The 25,443-nt window shown below is 42.2% G+C and overlaps 1 protein-coding gene across 6 annotated transcripts in view; it reads left to right on the top strand.

Moving 5' to 3' along the window:
• The window catches only part of zfhx3b (zinc finger homeobox 3b), a 272,875-nt gene that overhangs the window by 233,466 nt on the left and 13,966 nt on the right, over nucleotides 1-25,443 (top strand). For all 6 annotated transcript variants that reach the window (XM_061754423.1, XM_061754461.1, XM_061754432.1 and 3 more), the window contains 4 exons: nucleotides 11,449-11,556; nucleotides 21,886-22,019; nucleotides 22,518-22,718; nucleotides 25,109-25,226. In XM_061754423.1, the coding sequence (XP_061610407.1) occupies nucleotides 11,449-11,556; nucleotides 21,886-22,019; nucleotides 22,518-22,718; nucleotides 25,109-25,226 (561 nt within the window). The remainder of the gene's footprint in view (nucleotides 1-11,448; nucleotides 11,557-21,885; nucleotides 22,020-22,517; nucleotides 22,719-25,108; nucleotides 25,227-25,443) is intronic.

Here is a 25,443-nt window from a genome sequence, read left to right as displayed (position 1 = left end):
TGTTTGTTGTTCTTGTTTTGCATTACTCGTGGCTCTTAGACCTTTGAGAGTTTGGGAAGATGATGTAACCGCAGTCATTTGCCGTTGCTTTGTGGATGCTAGCAACGTCTGCCATTTTAATAACGGCAGTGTGATTCTAAGGGTGGTCATGCGTCGATGCGTAAATAAAACTTCATGTTACATTTATATTTGGTTGTTTTCATTCTCTCCATACTTTTGACAAAAACATAATTACATCACCTGATTGCACTGCAAAGTTGATCATTTCGTACATAATTACAGTGAAAAACAACCAGCCTTTTAAGCTTTTAATGGCAGCAGCACACTTAGCAATTACCATTACTTTGCCGCGCACACTGAAACTAAAGATCTCTGCCAATGAAAAGCATCTTCTGACTACTACAAAGTCTAATTGTGTGTCCTGACATCTGGCTGTGCATCATGTGTGAGGACTAAATGGCGATCAGTGAGGGAGGCCTGCGCAAGCCGGCTCTTCGGTCTGCGTTTTTAGGGGGGTGCGCCCCTGCTACCCGGGCGTCTGATAGCTTTTGAATTATTTATCCGTCAGGCTGCTGGACGGTAGTCACAGCGACCGAGTGCCCGTGCGCTCGTCTGGTGACGTCTCCCTCCGACAGTGGCCATTAGCGGACTGTGGCAAGGGTGCTAATGAGCGGGGCCAGAGTATTGTAATCCACTCCATATCCTCCCTAACCTCCAGACCCTCCACAATGAATAAAGAATGAAGGAAACATTTACAAAGATCTGAGTACAGGGCTTTTTAATTGGGTTAAAAAAAATAAAAATAAAAAAAAAAGAGGTTAGATTGAAAAGGCAAGATAGGAACAACCAGCCGGTTTCCTATTAAGGAAAAATGTCAAGCGCAGTGGTGAAGCAATAGTCTGTGTGCATCCCTTTGTTGTCCTCCCTGACATTGAAGGCTAATTTTTCATGGTTATTTGAACTGGAAAATGAAAGAGAGGTTTGCGATTATTTCTTATAAATGACAACACAATCGCATTACGCTTCAGTACAAACACAGAGAGGATATTGCCTTTTCATATTTCATGTGAAAGTAATGGATGGGCTATGCAAAGAGGAACCGAAAGAAAGACAAATGGTGAAAGAAAGCCCCCCGTGTTTGATTTGTATTAGAAATGGATTGAGGTAGGGAGAGCTTTTTTCAGTAAGTGCGAGCACTCTCGTGGATGGTTTAAGTGCTTGTGCAGTGTAATCATTGGATTTCTTTAGCAATTAGCTATGAACAACCAGCAAGGGTGCTTGTTAGAAGAAAGGTTGCCAGTTTTATCCACTCCATTCTCCTGGAGACAAATGTACTGTATATCCATTATATACCCCTCTGTGCCATGTAATGAATACAACACAGACCTCCACCAAGGCCAAACAATCCTAATTGGGAGCACTAAACTGTATGCCTTCAAAGACACCCATTTCCTGTATATGCCTACAGTTGGTCAAATAAAAAAATAACAATCACATAACTTTGCTTCGACGTCTACTAGCGTAATGCTAACGCGTAAGGGGGAAATGCAATAGACAGGCTAACGAATGGCATTAGTGTCGCTGCGTTGTGACACTTCGAGCAACAGATAGTTCAACACAAATGGTGGAGCAACAAATGTAGACAGGTACTATAACAATACTCACAGCCATATATTCTCCATCCATTGTGTACAACGACTAATATTACAGCCGTACTGAAGCAGTGAGACCGTCTGACCGTATGTCTGTATTATGCTTCCCCCAGGTGGCCACATCAGTCGGAGCAGCACAATGCCCATTGAATTGAATTTTAAAATGTGGCAAGAACAGTTTCAAAAACACCTTACAAACATTTTTTGTTGTTTTCCTGGGGGGAGGGAGGCTGCAACTGTTTTACGATATTTCCATTCAGTGCGGAAAGATGATGAATGCGGAACATATTTAACTTGTTCGTCAAGGCACCACTGTCCTGTATTAGGATCACATTGGGAAAGTGCAAATAAATTCAGTAAAGTTATTTGACCTGTAAAAACTATTTACTTCTTTATTCTTTATGACTTTTGTCATGTGATGTTATGGCCTTGTTCCCATATCATTACGTATTTTTTTTCCCTCTGGTATTTTTCTTCATTTCAGAGCAGCCCTAATACTACGCTTCTTATAACCGGAGCTGTGATTATGCCTTCTAGTTTCCCCCTAATAAACAAACAGTGGTAAACATGCTCTTTGGCTAAGGTAAAAAGTTGAATTCCCATCATCCATTTCTCCTCTTCTTGTATCATTGAAAATCTGTACTTAGCAAAGTTGTTAAAGTTTGGGGAGCAAACACACATCAGTGATGCACTATATTTGAAATTAAATTGATTAGCAAATTGATATTCATAACTCAGCCGCATCTCTTTTATCTCAGCATACGCTCTCATAAACAAACAGCTCTTCAGGCCCCCGGCTGTGGATCGGGCGGGCGGGATGACCATAGCGGAGGATGGCAAAGCAGCCGACTGTGGACGGGCACGTTGAGAAACTCCCGTGTTGATTTCGAGTTTAAACACACTGAATGAATGGCCAGAACGCTAGGAGCTTATTAGCATACAGCTCGGTGTGAGAGCGGCGAGACGGACACCTAACACGCTTACATACACCCCGCCATGGCAACATTGATTTTCTTCGCTAATACCTCCACACAACAGTCGGCAGGCAGATGGATGTACTACAAAGATATGCAAATAGCGCATTCAATAAATCGACAGGCAGAGATCTTTTTCAGTCAGGGCAGTCCGCCGTATTGGTCTGCGGTGCCTCAAAGTGGAGATAAACAGATAAGCACCTGTTAATGGACACACGTTTGTGCGTACGAACGTACGCGCGTCTCTTGGCTGCGAGATTGATGGTAGGAGTTGACATTTGTTAAGTAGAACTGCTTGAGGAAAAGCAGCTCAAACTGAAAATTGCAATTCCTCCAAAAACTGTGAGAATTATTATTATTATTATTATTATTACTGTTACTCTTATCATGCTACATATTGCTTGTCTTTTGCAGTTCAGAACAAAAGTGTTACTTTCCTCACAGCAGTCTGTACTTTTAATTGTCAAGTCCCCCCCCCCCCCCCCCGTAAGCAAGTATATCTTGTGTATAATAGCAAAACAAACAGTGGGTATAGTCATATTCGGCGCGCTTATTAGTCAGCTATGAGACAAAAGCTGCTGGGTGTATGTCATATATAATAGATGTGGGCTGTCTTGTTAAGCCCAGCAGGCTGTATGTGGCTGTGTCTCAGTGGAGGGAAGGCTCTGAAGCGGGCTGTACCTGGTAATTAAAGTGAGTTTGTGGCAAAAGCCAAACATCAGGAGAGATGAGAGATGAACAAAAGACTTGTGACAGTTTTAGGTTATGTGAGGTTTTTGTTTTTTTTTGTGCATGAGTGTCCCTTTTTTTTTTTTTGTAGTTGAAAAATCGATATATTTTCCAGGCTATACATATTCAGAGTGTCCATCGTGCTTATGCCCTGAATGGGGAGGGCGGATTGTAGGAGTGTGTGTGTGTGCGTGTGTGTGTGTGGGTGGGGGCGGGGTTGGGTTGGGTGACTGTGGGTAAAGTGGCCTGTTCGCCTGTCATAACTGTACCATCGCATTTTCCAACCCACTGGTGAATATTTCAGACTTGATGTGATTGCCCTTCATGACAGCGGCTTTTTTTTTTTTTTTCCCTTTCCCAGACACCCCTTCTTCCTCCACCCCCTCCCACCCTGCCGCCGATTCTGTGAGGTCCTATTGAATAGCTGCAAAAAGGTGAAGGCATTGTAGTGTGAACGGGAAGGAGAGCGAAAGAGAGGGAGGGGGGGGAAAAAAGATGCATGAATAAAAGGTGGGTGATTTAAGAGGAGGCAGTACAGAACGACCGCAAACATGGATGGGAGGGGTGGCACAGAGCCAGAATGACCCTTTGTGCGGGACATTGTCCCTCGGGCAGAGTAGATGGAAGAGCAGTGGCCAGTGATGCTTTGGCCCCCATGCAGGCTTTTAGTCCCGCATCTTACAGCAGGCAAAAGTACAGCCCGAATCCCTTATTGTGGACATAATATTTGTTCGTGAACAGACATTCAAGGAATTCAGTGTGTGTGTGTGTGTGTGTGTGTGTGTGTGTGTGTCGGGGCAGAAGAGTGAGCAGTCCCTGAATGCGCACTCCCCGTGCAGCCACATTAACCTAGATCCTTCTCGCCTTCATCACTCAACACAAAGAGAAGTAGAGCGCCACTCATTTTTTTTTTTTTTGTGTGTAATGTATCTAAACATGCCATTATGGTGAACTATTTCTAATTAGCGATATTTCCCAAGAGACACACCACTTTAGGGGGAAATATCTAATTCATCTTGCACGGTGCTAACGGCTAACGGCTTTTCATTTGCAGATGTTCAGTGGTGCCTTGAGGTACGAGTGACCCCACTACCGAGTTGTTAGAAATACGAACCATCCATCCATCCATCCATCCATCCATCCATCAATTTTCTAGCGCTTATCCGAGGTCGGGTCGCGGGGGCGGTAGCTTTAGCAGGGATGCCCAGAGTTCCCTCTCCCCAGCCACTTCATCCAGCTCTTCCGGGGGAATCCCGAGGCGTTCCCAGGCCAGCCGAAGGACGTTGTCTCTCCAGCGTGTCCTGGGTCGTCCCCGGGGTCTCCCGTCATTCTGTCGATTTTTTATTTTTTTTTGCTTCGACTTGCGTGCAAAAATTTGACATGCAGGCGCTCAACACGGCTTACTTCACAACAAGCAGCAGTTTGGCAGAATTCTTCCAAAAAGTGTCTTCAAGCCTTTTAATGTCACTGAATTTCAAACTAAACATAAAACAACGAGAATTATACGTTGTTTATTTCAGACAACTCCTTTGCCTTAAACAATAATGCAATCCTTTCTTCTCCGTTTATATATACTCTTTGTTGTTTGAAACAGTTATAGATACAAGCGGATATTTGTATTAAGTACAAATGTTACTCAAAAATATCTCTTAACAAAACTCTACAATAAAATTAGTTTTTTTGGGTGGTCTGCTAGCTTAATGCTAACACATCATGGGAAACCCCATAGACAGGCTAACGAATAGCAACTCTGGCAGGGTTATAATGCTTTGAGCAACATATATTTGAACAAAGAGTGCAGCAACACATGTAGACAGACAGTATATCAATACTCACAGGTGTATATTTTTTATCCTCTGTGGAAAAACAGCTTATATTAGTGCAGCCACTTATAGTAGTTGTGAAACTCTTCTACATTCGTGTCCGTTTGACTCCATTGTACTGCCCCCGGTTTGCCAAGTTGCGTTCACCAGAAAGAGCCGCAACAAATTAGTCATGAGGCATGAACTTTAATTCTTTAGATTCTTTTTAATGACGTTATTATTATATGTTTTTATTTTATTAAGATATTGGACCTGCATAGCTGTGCTTCGGCACGGGAGGCGGGGTACACCCTGAACCGGTCGCCACCCAATCGCAGGGCACATAGAAACAAACAACCATTCGCACTCACATTCACACCTACGGGTAATTACGAGTCTACAATCAACCTACCACGCATGTTTTTGGGATGTGGGAGGAAACCGGAGTGCCCGGAGAAAAGCCACCCAGACACGGGGAGAACGTGCAAACTCCACACAGGTGAAGCTGGGATTTAAACACCGGTCCCCAGAACTGTGAGGCAGATGTGCTATCCGCATGCGCATACACATGAGTGGCAAGTGCAAAGACTCAAATAGCACCTCTCAGTTGCTTCAAAATTGGACCGTACGCGAGGGAGATGAGCATGATGAGCTTTGGGTGGAAGACCTGTGGGGCTCATGTGATGAGCATTGGGGGGTGGGGGACGGTTTGTGTGAGCTATGGCTGCTGTTTGTGTTTAACTTGCCCTTTAAAGTTGTTTTACTTATTAGTTGCCGTAACCCTCGTCCCCCTCCTCCGTCTCGCGAGGCTCCTCCTTCTCGCCCTTGGCCCCATGGAGACACAAAGTATTCATTCACATTTAGATCCTGAGGTCACAGCAGGGCCAGCAACGAGAGAGAGATGCCCGCCTGCCTGTGCGCTAGCGTCGTGCCCCCCCTTCCGACCCCACCTCAGTAGACAGGTCAGGAATCTAACACGTAACATTGACCAACAGTGTTGAGGTGGCTTCTTTCCTTTCTGTGAGACTGTGTGGGAGACAGGCACTGACAACTATTCGCACATTTTTGTTGTTGCTTTTCTCTTTCCTACAATCTTGCATTCCTCATTATGGCCCAGAAAGATGGGGGACACCTACAGGAAGTGAAGATTTTGGACGGCGTCCGTGACGTGCGTCCTGACTCAGCATCTCCGCTCTCGGTCATCCCCAAGGTGTTTGATGGGTTTGAGGTCATGTCTCTCAGGTTCATTCGCACCAAACTCATCCCCTTTGGTTGTGCACTGGGAACAGAAGGAAAAGGCCTTTCCCAAACTGTCCCCGCTGCAAAAACGCAAATCTTACCCAGTGAATTTAGCTTATTTCTCATGAAAACTAGTTACTGTATTATGTTAAGTCAGTTTTGAGACACAAGATCTTATTTTACAAATCTTATCGAATCAATCCATGCTAGTTCCATTGGCAGCTTTTTCTCTAAAAAAAAAAACCAAGACATTTTGTCGCTATAATGAGTAAAAAAAAAAATATTAACCTGTCAATGGAACTAGTATGAATTGACTCAATAGGATTCTTTAAATAACACCTTGTATCTTAAAACAAGGCTTTTTGTCTCGCGGAAAATTTTGAAAACAAGTCAAAACTGTCTTAAAACAAGTACGGTAAGATGTTTTCACGAAAAATAAATTCACTCTGTAAGATGTGAGTTTTAGTTGTCCAAAGACGATGTGGTACGACGATGAATGAAGTTTGCAGCCTGACCGCCTGATTAAGAACTTTGTCCCAATACATTTGTCCATTATTTGAGTGTCTCTGCGACATTTCAACTCGGCCATACATCGAAAAAGCATTTTGGCGCTTTAACTTGTTGTTGTTTGCACTTAAAACCCCTGAGGTTCCGGACAACTTGAACAGCTCGGGAGCGTGTGTCAGACAGAGGGGGTGGGCTTATGATAGGATGCGAGCGTGGCGGGAGGGGGTTGTTCATGTTGCATATGTGGGGTGCAGAGGTGCTGATATGAGGACAATGCATGAAAGCGCTCAGCATGGCTCCTGTGTCTCATTGTCCTGCCGGTGCCCCTCCTGTCACTTCCATTTGGCACCCTCGAGTCCGGAGTCAGGACAACTTTGATACGAGGAAAGGGGTGCAAGGCATCACTGCGAGATTGGGGGTTGCAGAAGGGGGATTTAAAAGACAGACAGAGAAAGAGAGAGAGAGAGAGAGAGAGAGAGAGAGGGTCTATGAACTGTGAAATAAGATTGTTTTTTTTTTTTATTCGACAGTGCAGTGTTAAAAGGAAAAAAGAAAGGAAGCTGTCTAGGCCTGGATAAAGCAGTGGAAGCTCACCTCTGAGTTCCGCTGCAGTTGGTTGACACCTGGTTAAAAATGATCATAATGAGACACAACTATGGAGACTGTCAGGAGACCCTCATCTCGCCTTTGTAAACGCACCACAGCAAGCAGACTGTGCCCAAGTTGTTTTTTTTGTTTTTTTTTGGTTTTCCTTTTGGGATGCTCTCGCAGCCCTTCTCAGGTAGGACGGCGACTCTGTGCTCTTTGGAGAAAGTCAGCCGCCATCGTAGCGGTGTAATCTGCCCAGGCCCAGCGCATGGAGGGAGGAGCCTGACCCTAGTGAAAGATATTTAGACTGACTATTACTACTTGCTGCTCTTCTTCTCCACAGTCTGGGAAGGAATACTGGAAAGTGCAGTGGTTTTCATCAATTATTTATTAGGGACGTTTGTGCTTGTCAGTCTGATTAGCGTCAGTGTAATCACTGTGTGTGTGTGGGGGTGTGTGTGTGTGTGGGTGTGGGTGTGTGGGTGGGGGAAACCAAGGCTGTTCCCGCTCATCATGAAGGTAATACTGTTTTTGTTTTTGGTTTTTTTCCCCCCAGTCTCATCTTCACCGGACGTCCTTTGCATAGCATCTGCTTTTGTCATCCCCAAACATTTCTTATGTTTTTTTCTTCTCTCTCTCTCTCTCTCTCTCTCTGCCCCCCTCCCCCCTTTCCCCTCTCTGTGCACCTCATTAGTGTGTGTAAGTTCTCCCGGCTTGTAAAGAGTGACACCTATGGGCCTGATTAAGCCCCTGCACTCAGTCCCTTCACACACACACAAGAGCAAGGAAAACTGACTGAAACGTGTGTGTGTGTGTGTGTGTGTGTGTGTGTGTGTGTGTGGACTGTCCCCACTGAGTGAGTGGCAGAGCAAATCTGATTCTTGTCTGCTTCGAACAAATGAGTATAATCTGTGTGTCAGCCAGGAGTTTATTCAGCCTGCATGATTAGATTAATGGAAGTGCTTCATATCGTTGTATTAGGATGGTTAATGAAGACAATTAATTACAAGCCAACCTCCAGGCTATTGGTCTTTGCATATCCCAAATTTGGGTTAGAAATGGCCTGCTGCCATAGCTTTGAGTGTTGCTGTCTGTCTTGTTCTAGGGCTGCATTTTTGCTGTTTCTTTCATTTGGCGTCTTTACTCTTAGGCCACTTTTGACCTTTCATTAATTGCGGTCTGCATGGCTTTAATCATTTTTTTGGGTATTATCACTGGAGTTGAGGCATTTGTAAAAAAAAAAAAAAATTCCAGTTAAACATGTACATAAGGCTGCTCCTGGAATTTATTTATTTATTTTTTAAATAATGGTTGTCACTATGGGTTGCGTGTACCAAGATGTTTGTGTATGTTGTATGGACCAGATCCAATAGACGAGCATTTACAATAAAACCACTTTTACAAAGATTATTGCCAGTCTTGTAGAACTGTATTGCATCATATGCGAAATGGTTCCCAATATTTTCACTCTCATGTGGCTAAATAATAGTGCGACGCAGTGTAGTTCATCACCTCCATAATAAACACAAACGTATCTTTCTGGTAATATCAATTAAAAGTGAGTAACATCTCTTGAAAGGCAGCATTTGTTTTACAAAGTACACGAGATTGATGCACGTGTTGTGGTTGGTCAGTGTTGTGCTGTACTACTTAAAACAGGGGAAATGTATCACGTGAGCATTATGTGCAGGAAGTCTAAAGGGAAGACGGAACGCTTTAGTGCATCAGCTGTCTATCATAGCGATAGAAAAGCATCACATACCGTATGCAAAGTGTATAATAATGTAGAGGTGGGGAATTAGTCCCACTACAAATGTCACTGGGAAAAAAAATTGTACACCCTTTAAAAAATGTACCTGGGGATTATATTGTAATCTTAGTACCCATGCAGCTGTGCAGTACCCTAATTCCGGTAAAATTGAGGATGTCTTGTTGTGATGGAATATTTAAGATCTGCCTCACTGGCGGGGGGATGAGCTGCACTGGATAGATTTTGTGGTTTGTAAAACAGAAAAGTATTGATTTGACCGTGTCTTTAAAAAAATAAAATGAAATTAAAAAAAAAACACACACACTTTTTGTCGTATTTGTTAAAACAGTCACTATAACTTGACAGTCGTACATAATAAATTGGAACTGTGAAAAAGTCACCCATCTCTGGCCCCATCTTGGGCCTTGGTATACAAGAAACCACCGCGTCTGAGAAAACCAACCAATCAGAAACAGAAGACGTGACTTACGAGGTGTCAGGCCGCCACACCCCCATGATGTTTATCAGTGCAAGTCGCTTTTGTAGTGACTTGCGCTAGCGGAAGTGGTGCGCTCTGTCTTTCAGAATAAGAGCATATTACAGGAAGTTGACTGCGTAAATGTTGCTCACTAGTGTTTTCTTTTTCGGAGATATCATTTGTAAGTGTACTCATTTGGTTATTGTTATTATTTGTTTGGGTTTGGTTATTCTTCAAGCCATCCAGATATATTTGTTTTGGATTCACGACATGGGTGATGTTTTGTTTTGTTCAACCTTTTATTCAAATTCATCTCAAAATGGAAATGACATTTGAATTTTGTGTTTTGAATTAAAAGGGACATTTTGTTTGGAATATTACAGTATTATCGGATGTGGCCTGAATGGATTTTTGACTCACTGAAAAATAGTTTGTGGCCCTCTAGGATTTAAGATCCCGGCTGTAGATGCTGCGTGGCAACTCATCCATACACTCATCCTATATCAGTTTATTATCAGAAGATGAAGGAACGTTACTACACAGACTTGTTTCCTGCGCTATTTATTTTTTGGATCACAATCAACACCAAGTTTCCTTTTACTGTCATTTATGAGCTTTCCTCGATAAGGCACCTCTCGGCACTATTTTTTTTTTTTTTGCGGCAACATTTGTTCACATTCTATTTGTATATGTGAGTCACAGCATTCATGACATCCCCTCGACCAGCGAGCGTCGGGCATAATGTAACATCATAAAAGCGTTTTTTTTGTGTTTTTTTTTTTTGCCGTGGGTAGTTATGCGGCGAGCTCAGTCGGGCTGGCCATGTGATGGCTGCGGGGCTGAATACTTGAACAGGATATTTCAGTACGGCCGTTGTAACGCCGTCAATACGTCGATAGTTGGTAGTGTCGGGACCTGAGCGTGAAAGCATTTTCTAAAGAGCATTTAAGCACATTTGCTGAGAATTAGCTGACTTGTGTAATAACTGATAAGGCCTATTGACCACGTGGCCTAGTTTACTGTTGTTGGATCAATGTTGTTGCATGCGGGGCCCCGCTACTTTTACACAAACTTTTCAGGCAAAGGGGACGTTCAAGGGGCACTGGAGGGAAATAAAGGTGATTGATGGTCTTTTTATTATCTGTTTTCGCTATCTTTTCCTCTGTGTGTTACTTACAAACGTCATTATTGGATATCCATTGTTTGGACTTCGACGCAAGCTAAAAATGGTCTGATATATCGAGCGGAGGCTTTTAAGATGGCGACAAGAGGGATTTCTGCCTTTGACTTGAAATAATTTAAAAGGAGTTGCGCCCCTAAAGGTTTTAAAGATTGATGATTGGTGTTCCCTCAATATATATAATACACTGGAGGATGTGTACTTACCTTGCAGATTCTAACAATGTATTTTGGTTTTTTTTTTTTTCTCGCGGGATGCTGCACATTAAACTAAAATAAAATTATGTTGACCGAATAATACAAAAGAAAATCAATCTAAAAAGAAAAATACACATTTTTCTCTTTCAGTATATTTCCAATTGAGGTAGAAGAGTGAAAGCAGACAGCAGATCGCGTCCTCTTTTGTTTGCGAGCCTTGTAACCGTGTGTCAGCAAATGTACGTAATTGTTGCCAGCTCCTATAGAAACAAAACGCTGCCGTCCCTTTAAGTGCTTCCACCAATTCTGATGGCTTGGAGATTTACATTTCCCATCCTCCCTCCCCCTTCAGGAGAGCTGAGTGAGGATGTGGAGGCTGCTAGTGAGACCATCACAGACCAGGAGGACCAAACCAAAGACAGAGAAAGTGGGGGGGAGAAGGAGCTCACCAAAGGGACAGGTAAGGCCAATATTTACAAAACGCACACATTCGGGAGAGCGTTTCTAGCAGGAAACATGGGGGCCGTGCACCTGAATAGTGCTGCACATAAGGCCGTTTGTCCAACTGAAGCATATTTTAACAACACAGTGAGAGCAGTTGCAATCACAGCTGGTTCTTTTGGGGCAGACTGCAAGTGTACTCTTGGTGCTAGTTGGACCACGTGTGTGTGTTTCGCACCGCCCCCTTCACGCAAACACACGCACGCACAAAATCGCACACTTCATTTGGACATTATCCATCTGGCAGGAGGGTTTTGTGTGTGGCACAGCTTGTTGTAGTTGGTCAAAAACGGCGGACTTGAGAGGAGCTTAAGAGCTGTTGCTATTTTATTGTTTCCGCTGTGTCCGTTGGACGTCACAGGACAATTAAAATGCAACATTTCTACCTTTGCAACCTTTTTTTTTTTTTTTATTTAATTTTTTTTTTTTTTGCTTTGACCTTGTGAGCTAAAATTTGAGAACTGACTTCACAACAAGCAGCAGTTTAGCTTAGTGAATAAATATTCCCCCCCCCCCAAAAAAAGACGCTTCAAGCTGCAGTTTAATGTCAAACTAAATGTAAAACAAAGATAATTACACATTGTGTATTTAAAAAAAAAAACGCATAACTTTGTCTTTAAGTCAGCTAGCTTAATCCTTTGAGGAATAGATATCTGAAGACAAACAGTGGAGCAACACATGTAGACAGATAATAAAACAATACTCACAGGCATACTGTATCTTCTTTGTCCTCTATTAAGAACAACTAGTATTACTTCACCTTACTGCAGAGTTTGAACTGGCTCCATGTATATTTACAGTATCGTTACAATGGAAGAAAAAAACATTTTTTTAGACCCAAAGAATTCTTCAATAAGCGTGGATAAACTGCCATTCAGCGTTTTGGGGGTTGGTCCCCTCCAAAAAAAAAAAGGAAAAAAAAGAAGGGAAAAAAGGGGGAAATTAGACAAGAAATAATTTTTTTAAAGCTAAAGAATTCTTGAATAAGCGTGGATAAACTGCCAATAAGCGTTTTGGGGGATTCCCCCCTCCCAAAAACAAAAAGAAACAAAATTAGGAAAAAAAATTGCAAACATTTTGGAAAAAAAGAACTTTTTTTTTTTTTTTTTTAAACCAAAATATGTCTCGAATAAGTGTAGATAAACTTCCAATTAGTGTCTTTGGGGTTGTTCCCTCGAAAAAAAGTAAAAGCAAAAGGGAAAGAAAAACATCAACAAAACAATTATGAATCTGCGTGCCAAACAAACGACTATGCGGGGGTCCACTGTATATGGAATATTGCTGATACCCCATTTGAATGCTGTTATGGACAAATGTATTGGGACACAACTCTTAATTCATTAAACAGGTATCCCACCAACACATTATGGACTATTATGTTATGCTTCATGTCATGGCAACAGTTCCGTTCCCAGTGCACAAGCAAAGTTCATAAAGGAATCAGTTTGGTGCACAGACCCTGACCTCAACCCCGTCTAACACATTTGGGTTCATCGAGAACAAAAATTGTCAGAGTCAGATACATTCAGTGACCTCTGGCCTCACAAATTTTCCATTTTCACCTTCTGTTGGTGTTATCGCCAAGTGTCGCAATTCTTTTGTCCACCGAGTTCCGCATATTTGATTTTGCAAATGTCATAAAATCAATACTGCTGGTACTGTATTGAAAACAGGAGGGTTCTGGTCACGTTGCCACTGGATAGATACTTTTCACTTGTTACATTTTTTATGTGACTGCATGATGTTTTGATTTACACTAGTTAGGTTAAGAGCTGGAAAATAATCGAGATCTTTTACATACCTCAGCTTCTTTTGATTTATTTTTTTAATCAAGTGCCGGAAAATAACAAAAAGCAAAGAAAAACCTCATCAGCGTTTGAAGCCTGTTCTTTGTCAAATGTCTTTGATATTCAAACTTTCTATTTTCAACGTGGCTGAGTTGTTTGTGCTCTTTGAAAGCGTGACACTCTTCTTTGATGGGAGAAATAATGATATGCATGCCTGACTGAATATGGCTAAAACTATGTTTTAGCACATCAAAATCAAGCACTTTAAAAAGCATTGAAATGAGCCGGCCGATTAATAATTCACTCGTACCTGTGGTGCGCAGGAAGACGACTCCTCGCATTAGGAGTCTTCCTTTTTTGAAAGGCATGCAATTTGATACAGACGCATTGGCTTCCTTTCCTCCCCTCTGTCAGTCGCTAATCACCAAATAAGTGTATTTCTGTGTTTTCACAAAGGAAATATGTGCTTGCATATGAAACATTTACAGCTTCCCAGCAGCTTATTAGAAACGCTTAGTTAAAAATAGCATGTGCATTAGGGAACCAGGTCTGAGGTTGTGTTTGATGTCAGGGAAAAAGGTGGGTGGAGAGATTGGGGTGCCGTGTTGTCAGCGAACGGCAGACGGCTGTACTTTTAATGGAAGAGTCCCTGTTTGTGCTTGAAACTTTTTGTGTGTGTGACTGATGAACACAATGGCCATTGAAAGCAAGTGCAGGAAAGCATATTTTGAGCATGGCAGAAAGGCAAGACGGGCCCGGCAATGGATGCGCTAAACAGAGGAGCGCTTTGTTTGGCCTGATGATGTTTACACAGGCGGCACACATATGTTTTGCAGGTTGCAATATGGTCAATAAGTGTCTTGGCCGTGCTGTTAGTTAGCTGAAAGATGCTCAGGCACCGAACTGTTTGAGTGGTTCCCCACCCCTAAGTTCACCCTTACAAGTACTGAAGTGTTCCTTCTCATCATTGTCATGTAGCTGCTGGAGCAGGGCGCAATTGTTCCGTTACAAATGACAGTCACTGTCACACAGGCGGCATTAGCCGGCACAGAAGAACGGCGCAAACCCACTGTCAGTCTCATCTTCACTTTCTTGTTCTCCGGCTCCTCGCTGTTCATTAAAATCATTTAAAAGTACATCAGAAGCAGCTGTAAAATGCATGTGTTTCCTGTTTGTCATTTTATTTTGAAAGATGCCTTCATTATTTAGTTGTGTTTATCGCCAAGCTGACTCCTTTATGCATCCGCTGTAGGCATGCAGACACATGTTAATGTGATATGCTGCAAACGTAGGAGACATGTGGCAGGTTTCTGTGATCATGGCGTATCTAAACCCACCGGTCACTTTATTAGGTATGCCTGCACTGCCTAATGAAGTCCAATGATAGCCGCATCAAAAATGCCGCCTTCTCAAAAGACAACAATCGCTTTGCATTGACACTATTGACAATGTTTGTTTACTATTGTGGTTGTAGTTTGCAGAGAGTACTTAACTTCCCTTCGTGCAATAATGAGCACATCGTAAATGAATACCTCTCTCACAGTGTCAATCAAAAATAAGCGTAATTAACTTCGTGAAGCTCTTTTTTTTTCAATGCAGATCTTGTACAAGTGTACACGCTGTGTCTAGTGAGTATATACACTGGTGCCTTGAGATACAAGTTTATTTTCTTTCTATGACCACAAACTTAACTCAAAACACTCTTATGTCAAATCACGTTTGTCTATTGAAATGAATGGAAAAGCCATTAATCCATTGCAGCCTGCCAGAGAAAGCAACAAAAAAATGTGTAATGTTTTTTTAACTCTGTAATACTGTACTTTCCCTATACATACTGTAATGTCATAAATCACACACCCGTAGAAGAGTTTTACAACCGACTCAGTAGGCTGCAGTATTATTACTCCTTTTGCAAAACAGAAAACAACATATGCCTGTGAGTATTGTTAGAAGAAGAAGAATAAGAAGAAGAAGAAGATGTATTATATGTGCTGTATATAGCTGTTGTTTGAAGGGCTATAGGGTTATGCAATTTGTTCGTCCGTCTATGATGTTTCGCATGGTGTGTTAGCATTGAGCTAAACAGACTGTTAAAGCGAAGTTATGTGCTTGATTTAACGACACAAAGTGTAGTTATCTTTGTTTTGTGTTTAGTTTGACAGTAAACCTCAACTGCTTGTTGTGAAATGAGTTGAGTTCAGTGCCACCATACAGCGCTTGTATCTCAAATTTTCAAAGCAACAAAAAGACACCGGAAAACAGCTTCTTTCTTAATAAACTTCTATCTCGTATCTCAAGGCACCACTGTATAAAGAAAAATATTGTAGACAGTAATGTAAAGTCATGCTATGCCGGCTACCGCAGAAGTTTCATCACCTTACGTGATCGGTAATTCAAGGGGTCATTTTTAATGCTGCCTATGAAATATGTATATGTGGAATAGCCATAAGCCCTCTCTCCTCACACCCTCTCACCTAGCTGAGACAGCAGCACTAACATAAAGGAACCAGAACCGTGCCTTCTTTAAAGCAGTTGTATGTTTATGCAGTAGCTCACTAATTGTTGAAGCTTGGTAGGTGGAATTATTTCCCATTCTTGCTTGATGTACACCTTCAGCTGTTCAACAGTCCGGGGTCTCCGTTGTCGTATTTTACGCTTCAGAATGCGCCACACATTTTCAATGGGAGACAGGTCTGGACGGCAAGCAGGCCACTCTAGTAGCCGCACTCTTTTACTACGAAGCCACGCTGTTGTAACACGTGCAGAATGTGGTTTGGCATTGTCTTGCTGAAATAAGCAGGGGCGTCCATGAAAAAGACGTTGCTTGGATGGCAGCACATGTTTCTCCAAAACCTGGATGTACCTTTCAGCATTAATGGTGCCTTCACAGATGTGTAAGTTACCCATGCCATTGGCACTAACACAGCCCCATACCATCACAGATGCTGGCTTTTGAACTTTGCGTCCATAACAGTCTTGATGGTTCTTTTCCTCTTTGACACATTGATGTCGGTTTTTGATGCAGTGCCGCCTGAGGGATCGAAGGTCACGGTCATTCAATGTTGGTTTTCGGCCTTGCCGCTTACATGCATTGATTTCTCCAGATTCTCTGAACCTTTTGATGATATTATGGACCGTAGATGATGAAATCCCTAAATTCCTTGCAACTGTACGTTGAGGAAAACTGTTAACTTAAACTGTTCGACTATCTTCTCACGCACTTGTTCACAAAGAGGTGAACCTCGCCCCATCTTTGCTTGTGAATGACTGAGCAATTCAGGGAAGCTCCTTTTCTACCCAATCATGGAACGCACCTGTTCCCAATTAGCCTGTTCACCTGTGGGATGTTCCAAGCAGGTGTTTGATGAGCATCCCTCAACTTTCGCAGTCTTTTTTGACACCAGTCCCAGCTTTTTTGGAACGTGTTGCAACCAAATTCTAAGTTAATGATGATTTGCTAAAAACAATCAAGTTTATCAGTTTGAACATTAAATATCTTGTCTTTGTAGTGTATTCAATTAAATATAGGTTGAACATGATGTGCAAATCATTGTATTCTGTTTTTATTTATGTTTAACACAAAGTCCCAACTTCATTGGAATTGGGGTTGTACATCGGCTTTATTGGAGCCGGAGAAATGGCGGGGGATAAAATAATTGTATTTCACCCACATGTGGAGGACTTTAAATGTCTCTTGTACAAAACACACTCAGACATTGTTACAAGACAAAAACAAATGACAGCACTAACTGAAAACATGGTGCTCACATGTGTCCATGCACATGCGGCAATGCTGGTGATGCTCTTCGTGTAGCATGCATCTGTAACATTTTAACATCATGCATCTGTAACATTTTAACATCACGCAGACTGAAAAGTTAGTGTTTCTCTACTTTACTGTTTTAGGGCACAATATAAATGTTGCATGTTGGTTTTTATTTGGCATGCAATTAGCTAGACATGTTCCCCCCCCCCCCCCACTCCAAGTTTATCAATGCATTATCTATGTGTAAATGTGGGCGGTGTTCAATTGTTACCGGTGCGAACAACAACCATTTTCAGTCACAAATGGATCAGTGCGACAGTTTTCAATCATGCCTCTGCTATTTTGGCACACCTGTTCCCGCTCTATGTGCTGTTTACCTGCGCAGGTTTGATTCTGAAGGAACGCGTAAGCTGCTGCGTAGATGCAGCATGTCGGCAGAGTAATGAACATGGTAATTAGCATCCCCTAGACACGCCACTGAGGCATTGCATTCTGTGCTCATTCAGCAGAATACAAATATTAGGCTTTGTTTTGCATATAACCCCACAAATACATAAGCTCTTTACCTGCTTGTGGTTACTTACTATTGACTCAAGATGAGACTTTTTTTTCAGCCTGGCTTTGCGATTGCTGTTACAGTCAAAATAGTATGACAAATCAGGAGACGAAGCAATATAAAATGTTTACATATTCATAACACATCCTCTGGATGCTTGTCATCCTTCAAATTATAATTCCCTTTGTCTTTGAAGATAATAGGCCGTAAATTGTCCTTGTTTGCGAGCCAAGCCCCTGAAAGCTGGGTGTTTACGAGTTGTAGCTCAGGCTGTCTCATGGCCGAGCTGCATTTGTGTGTCCTGTAAAGGTGAACGCCACGTCATCCTGTTGTTCAGTCAGCCCGATGAATAACGATCCCGCTAATTAATAGCTCCTCTGCATGCCGTAATGTTCATTTCGCCCACTGCGAGACCATGCTCTTAGCCACCTTTACTTTTACCATTAAGTATGTCATTTGGTCTAAATAAAAGAACTGAGTGTTGTACATTACAGGAAATTATTTCATTCATTGGTTTAAAAATCAGTGCTTCATATTTTTCCATTTTCCATTTTCGTTCGATAATTACACCCTTTATTGCTGCGGGCAGTGACACGGGCGAGAAGAAAAGACAACATTCAGGTTTTGTTAGCATATCATGAAAAAAGAGAAGGAATTGTGTCACTGTGTGGGTTGACTCATCTCAATATAGAATCTTGTGGCGGACCGCAGTCCGGGTACAGACCAAGTCAAGGTCTCATGCTACCCAGTACCCACGGTCAATTTATGTTCATGCATCATTGTTCTTTAATAGGAGCACAATTGTTTCATTTCTGGTGCAGACAGATATTATTTATTTTCATGGAAAATGAAACATCCTTTTTTTTGGGGGGGGGCGTGGGGGGGGGCTGGACATTTTGTTGTATTCGAGGTTCAGACATTGGAACCTGAGAAAACCTTTGCAACCAGACCCCTCTGAATTTGAACTGAAGATCCCTCATTTGGAGCCTTTCAAGTCTTAGAAGACCCACTTTGCAGGAGAAGAAGAGTATGTGGAGGGAATTGTGGGATGGATTTTATGGAGTTGTAGAGTGTGGATTTAGTAATCTATAGTATATGCATATACAGAATCATGAACAATTGGACGTGGCCCTAGGGTTACTTTTGCTTAATTTATAGCACTAACTGGTGAATGTTGCTGCATTGCACTTGTTACCTTCTCGTGACTCACTCACACACCGATTATGCTGTATCAGAAGCAACTAAAGATAACTTCACTTTGGTGCTTGGCAGGAGTTGACCCAGCAACTTGTCAAACAATGGGCAACCACTCTATGTATTTACCACCTGAGTCGTGATGTCCCCAGACACAAAGTAGATTGATGGCAGCTGTGGTGGCCTTGATGGATTTCGACGTCAAATGACCTGTTTCCGATCCTTCAGTCAGCGCGCTTTCTGTCCGGCAGCCATCTTTGTTCCCCTTGAAAGCACAACAAGGCTCCAGACAAGTTTGCAATATGCTGCACCGTCCCCGCACTGCCGAAATCATACACTGCAGCCATGGGAGAGATGAGACAAGGTGCCAAGGTCCAATTCCCTTATGGGACTCAACAAGACAAAAGCCTCTGGTTTATGGAAAGGGGACATGAATTAATAATCGTCTAATTGACTCCATTCTGGCTCTGTCATTTGTGCTTTCGAACAAGGTGCCGTACTGTCAGTGTGTCAGAAGAGGTGGTTAGTGTGTTACACACACATTTGACTACACGACACCCGAGGTGTACATACTCTAGATCAACTCTAGCGCCTAAATATCAAGAATGTTTCATATTCTTCCTTTATTTTCTTCTGCATTCTCTCAATTTTCCTAGTATGTGTCACCAAGCCCAATCTTCTTCCTGCACTCTCTTGTCAACAATTCTAAAAGCTATAGCCCCGTGTCAATGTTGCGGTCATTGCTTGTGGCCACCTGTTCATATTGTACAGTAGATATGCGTGTCTAACGTGCAGAACACCATTCGGATACCGATATCCAACTGTTTTCATCACTCTGTGCTCCCCATTTTGACGGTCATTTATTTTCATCGTCCCCTCGACAAGGACGAACAGGATACAGTAGTTGGATGTTAGTCATGGTGCTGCTGATGGTGTTGGGCTGGAGGAATCCTAAAAGAAAAGCAACTGATCACATTTTATGGCGCCCCAATTGGCCGTGACCAGAGACACTTTGTCCGAGTAAGCTTCCCAAGACTTGCATCTCCCCCTCATTCTGTTCCACCCTGATAGAAAGCCAGTTGGGGGCCCTTCAGGGAAGCTCTCCAGCTTCAGTCACTTCTCACGCTAAATGACATGGAATATGCTTGGAATAAATCCTGATTATTCTCCTAATTATCAGGCATTTGTCTACTTAGCTAAATCGTGTTGCCTATGCTTCATGTATGCGCTTGAATGTGCAAATTCAAATCCTGATAGTAAGCAGTAAAACACTGTAAAAGACAAAAGATGGTTTTGTTTGTTTGTTTGTTTTAACCAAGGGGAAAGGGGACTTGGTATTCACTGGCATAGCAAATCGTCACTTAGTGTCTAGAAAGATTGAATTCCTGAATTGAATGATTACAATTCTGGACTTAATTTGGATCATTACCAAATGTTACTACTTCAAGATACCAACTTCATGTACCTGAATGTTGTCACTAAGATTCATGCATAATTCCCTGAGAAATTGAGGCCAAAGTGCAGAAAACCCCATCTCGAAAGGTTACCAGTTCAGTCGTTTTGTTGTTTTTGCCTAAGAATGCTGACTAACAAACCAACCGTCTTGGTTGTGACCACACAAGATTAGGAAGGCGGGGAAGGCTGTTGGTTACTGTCAGGAATGGGAGTCTCCTTTTGTTTAACATTCCCGTTGTTTGTAGGTGGATGTGTTTAATGGGATTGGCTGTGACTGGGCCCTAACAGGGCCATGGTGACTGATCCCAGTGTCTCTGGGAGATCTCCCAGGCGGCGTTGTCCAAAGCCAGGTTCCCCACTGGGTAATCAGCTCAACTCCTCCTGATTGGAGGTGACATTTTAATGTCTGGCGCTAGAGCGTGGTCAGCCTCGCTTAACCTGACCTCCTTGCCAAAGCACCCCGCCCTACCAGTGCCCTCTCTGTTCTCAGTTTGCCCTTCTAGGACTGTACAAATCAGGCCAATTTTGACTCTTTATGGGCTTGTTAGTGGATAGAAAGGCACCTCCTTATGGTCCACCGTGAATTCGTAGCTCTTCTCGTGCTGGCTCTGAGTGAATTCAGGTCCGGTGTAAGCTCCAGCTTAACAGAGCGTTTACGTGTGTGATTCACTTCGTGCCACTTCCATTGACTTTTTCTTTGTAGCACCGAGGACTTTTCAAGTGCTTTACACCTGCTCATGAGTGAGCCTTTGCTCTTCAGTCGTGGGATGACTTTAATTTGAATTGTTGTCATTTGCACTCAAAAGATTTATAACATCTCGCTGTAAGGTTGGTCAAATTTAACTATTGCTTTCTGTCAGCTGATTCAGATTTGTTCCCTGTAAGATCACATCAGAACATTGCTTAATGCTTCGATGGTTTTACGATCGCTAACCTTGCACGGTTTTACTTATCATTTGAGTGTAGAACAAAGTTTGTTGCGACACTGCACACAATTCTGAATAATAACATCACAAACAGTATGAGAGGTGTTCTGACTGGTGCGCCAATGTTATAGGCCACTAAAGTAAACAACCTGAGATTGCTGTGGCAGCGAGACATTCTCCTTATTACAATTATTTTAAGTCAATGTTACAACATATTGTTGCTTTAACAAGAAAATACACGTAGGCTATCTCCGAGCAAAACAGAGAACTCGTACGTGGATGTGAAACGAAGGGGCCAAGATGTTTAAGTACTTTGCTTTGATTTGAAAGATTCATGTGGACTGAAAAGAGTGAAACCTAAACTAACATTTGTGCAGTATATGATGTTGTCTATGACTCCGGCGTTAAAAGCAACGTGGAAAAAAGAAGTAAATGTGTGTGCTATACTGCCTGTTTCCCATTAAAAGTAAAAAAAAAAAAAAAAAGGCAGCCCTTTAGCTCTTTACCCTCACTGATATTGATTGATCTGTCTCGTGCTGCCAAGCCTTCAACTCATCCTGACGTCTCCTCTTTATCCCTCTGTACATGTTCGTCTGCTCAACAGTGTCCGGCCAGTCAGAACAGCACCAGTCTGATTCCCCGATCCCTAGCAAAAGGCCCTCGTCACGGTCGGAGACCTCCGAGAGCCCGCTGTCCTCAAAGCGACCCCGGGCAGCTGAAAAGCAAGCTGCAGAGCAGGTGAGCGCCACAAATCACAGAACCTTAAGAGCAGCCATGCATGAACTTCATAAAAGTCCAACATTTTTTTTTTTTTTTTTTTGTCTCTAATTAGTAGGCCCTCATTATCAGCTTAAAAGTTTCCAATTAGCAGAAGCACTACTTTGGATACATTTTGTGTCCATCTTGCCGAGTCTTTTCATAGTATTCAGTACTTTCTTTTCAACTCTCTGAAAATTATTTTACCCTCTATGCTGCAGTCGCATTGCTAATTGTATATAAGGTGGAAAATCAATAAGGTATTTGACAGATGAGAGCACTTTGAAGTGGGTGCCAAGAGTGAGTGGTTCTCACTATTACACACTTGTCTGTGATCAGAGGAATCTGGTTGCTTGAGGAAAGGCTTGCCTCACCCTACCCTCCTCATCTACAGCTTCTCTTCTCTCACAAGCCATTTCACCCGATTAACCCTCCGTGAATACACCCTTCTCATCTGCTTCTCTATCTACTTTCACGCAGATGTACCAGTGCCCTTACTGCAAGTTCACCAACACGGACCTGAATCGTCTCAGAATGCACGTGATGACGCAGCACTCTGTCCAGCCCATGTTACGCTGCCCGCTGTGCCAGGACATGCTCAACAACAAGATCCACCTGCAGTTCCACCTCACGCACCTGCACAGTGTCGCGCCCGACTGTGTTGACAAGCTCATCGCCACAGTAAGTCTATGGCATCATCAGAACGAGTTTTAAACCAGCAATGTGTGGATCTTAAGACTGCTTGTAGGTTATTCAAAGTGATTTATTGTCACTGTCCAGTGTCAGGGGAAATTAAATGCAATTGAGTCTATTGGATATAAAAAGTGTTCACACCCCTGTGTGAATGCCAGTTTTTTTGTTTCTTTTGTTGATGAGCAGTGTTGTGCTTGAGCCAATCATACCTTTTGGAAATATGGCCAAACAGTTCAAATTTGGTTTCATCCGACCGCAGCACATTTCCCCACACGGGTTTACATTAAGAGTATCAAGGCACATTTGAGAGTTGTAGCAAACCGACAGTTCTCTGGAAGTTTGTTCCACGTAAAAAAAAAAAAATGTCAGGGAAAGCCTACTGGAACATCTGAACTTTATTTAGGGTTAATCATAGGCACTTTAAATGGTGGCAGGTGTGTGCTAAATCCCATTTGCCATTAATTTGAATGCAATTGATTAATTCTGAACACAACCGCGTCCATTATAAGCGGGTGTGCACACTTTTCCAACCACATTAGCTGAGTTGTTTTTTCAACTTCCCCTCTCAAAAAAATTAAAATAAATGTTATTTAGTTGTACAGGTTACAGGTCACGTAACTGAATTTTTTTTTGACATCACAAAAACATGCCATTTGAACAGGGGTGTGTCATTTTTTTTTTTTATATCCACTGTGAATCTAAGGTTGTGGTGAATAAAATAAAATGCAATAAAGGACAAGAAAAGACACAATCAAAGCCATTACACACACAGGAAGTCCCAATCAACTAAATATGGATTAATTGTTCTACAATATGTTGGAATGTGTCTGTGGAATCTTCTGTGGAATGTGGAAAATCATCCAAAATATTTTCGAGGTCAGAAGTCACTGATGTTTGCTCACAATCTCTGTTTTAGTACATCCCAAAAGGGTGTTTGATTCAGAGTTTTCAGTGTCTTCCTCACCAAACTCATCCAAGCGTGCACGGACAGAAAAGGGCCTTCCCTCAAAACTGTCCTGTAAGATGAAGAATTAACTTTCAGTGGGAGCAACCCCAACACCACAATGATTCAGTAATTAATTAATCGGTGCGCTTCCATCCAAAAGCAGACAGAGTCAGATTTATATCAACTGCAGTGAACTGGTGCATTGTTCTCTACTAAGAGAAGTCTCCTTGCTTCCAATAATGCTCATCAAAGGGGGAATCAAATTTTATTTGCCCCGTTTTCTTGTAAATCACTGAGCAAATCTTTGTTCTGTTCTATCATGTGCGGCTCAGTAGCTGGCCGGACAATCACACAATGAAACATTTCTCTATCTGCCGCCTGGCCATCTTCACCCCCCCATCTCCAAAGTAAATGGCAAGCACATTAGTATGGTAGACTGGAATATTTCTTTTATAGATGTTGTAATGTACTGAACCACTACAGAGTAGCATGACAGAAGACCTGTTAAAGGAGACACTTTCAAAAGCCAACACCTTTTTATAACTAGTGAATGCAGATGCAAAAGGACTCTGTCCTTTTCACTCATCTGAGGAGAGGAGCATAATTAATTTTGAAATAGGTGACTTATTTCTTGCCAAGCATGCATAATGATATGTCCTCTCCTATCTTTCATCCCATTGTCTTCATCCCACCTCCCTCCTTGTATTTTCACCCAAAGTCAATTTAGGCCTCTTCCTAGGATTTCTTTTCGGACACTTTTATTCCCCCACATGGGTGTTTTTCATGTTTTAGCGCAGGATTTTAATTAAAGCCTCATGCTAGTTCATCATTATATAATTGGTATAAATGTTTAATTATGCCCCCCAGCCATTTGGCCATTGGTACTTCTGTTTTCTTAATCTTATATATGAATTTCCTAATTAAAAAAAACGTTTTTTTTTTTGTCTAAGGGCATACAAGTTACAAACAGTTCTTTATATCGCCCAGACCTCCCTCTCACTCAATGCTTCATTATCAGTCTGTGTAAGACTGCAGCAATGAAAATGAGCTTCATTAATTCTGGGTCTGGCTGCTATTTTGAACTATGTTTGCCAATTAGACGGGACAATTCAAAAGTGACCTTGGGATACTTTTCTCTTTCCTCTAATAGCCTAATAAAGTAGTTGTCTCGACTCATTCTGCTTTGTATTTGTTTCGTGGCTTGATTCTGCCAGACCAGAGTGACAGACACAGAGTGAACAATTACATTATGTTCATTTTTAATGACGTGTGAAGTATCACTAATCATGTGCTGGGTAAAGATTTAGTTTCGTATATACTGTAGCGCTACCAAACTGTTCCAAAAGAGTCACTCTGCTTAGATTAGATAGATGTGGATGCTGTAAAACATTAGATGATAATAATAAATGTTTGCGTTTTTTTTTACCTCCAGGTAACAGCAACCGATGTCCTACCAGCAAGCATGTTCATACCTGTTCCTGGTTCAGAAAAAGAGTCTCAGAAACCCTCTCATGCTGTTGCCAACACTGAAGATACAACAAAACAAGCTGGTTAGTATCTGGCTTTGTCCACCATGAAAAGTTTTTTTTACTCAAACAAAGGACATCCTGTCATTTTTAAGGGATTATAAAATGTAAAAAAAAATTGAAATTGGGCGGCACGGTGGATGACTGGTTAGAGCGTCTGCCTCACAGTTCTGAGGACCGGGGTTTAAACCCCGGCCCCGCCTGTGTGGAGTTTGCATGGTCTCCCCGTGCCTGCGTGGGT

Source organism: Phyllopteryx taeniolatus, chromosome 2 (assembly GCF_024500385.1).
Source record: "Phyllopteryx taeniolatus isolate TA_2022b chromosome 2, UOR_Ptae_1.2, whole genome shotgun sequence".
Taxonomy (NCBI): domain Eukaryota; kingdom Metazoa; phylum Chordata; class Actinopteri; order Syngnathiformes; family Syngnathidae; genus Phyllopteryx; species Phyllopteryx taeniolatus.
Note: the sequence above shows the minus strand (reverse complement) of the source record. Positions and strands in the feature narration are given on the sequence as shown.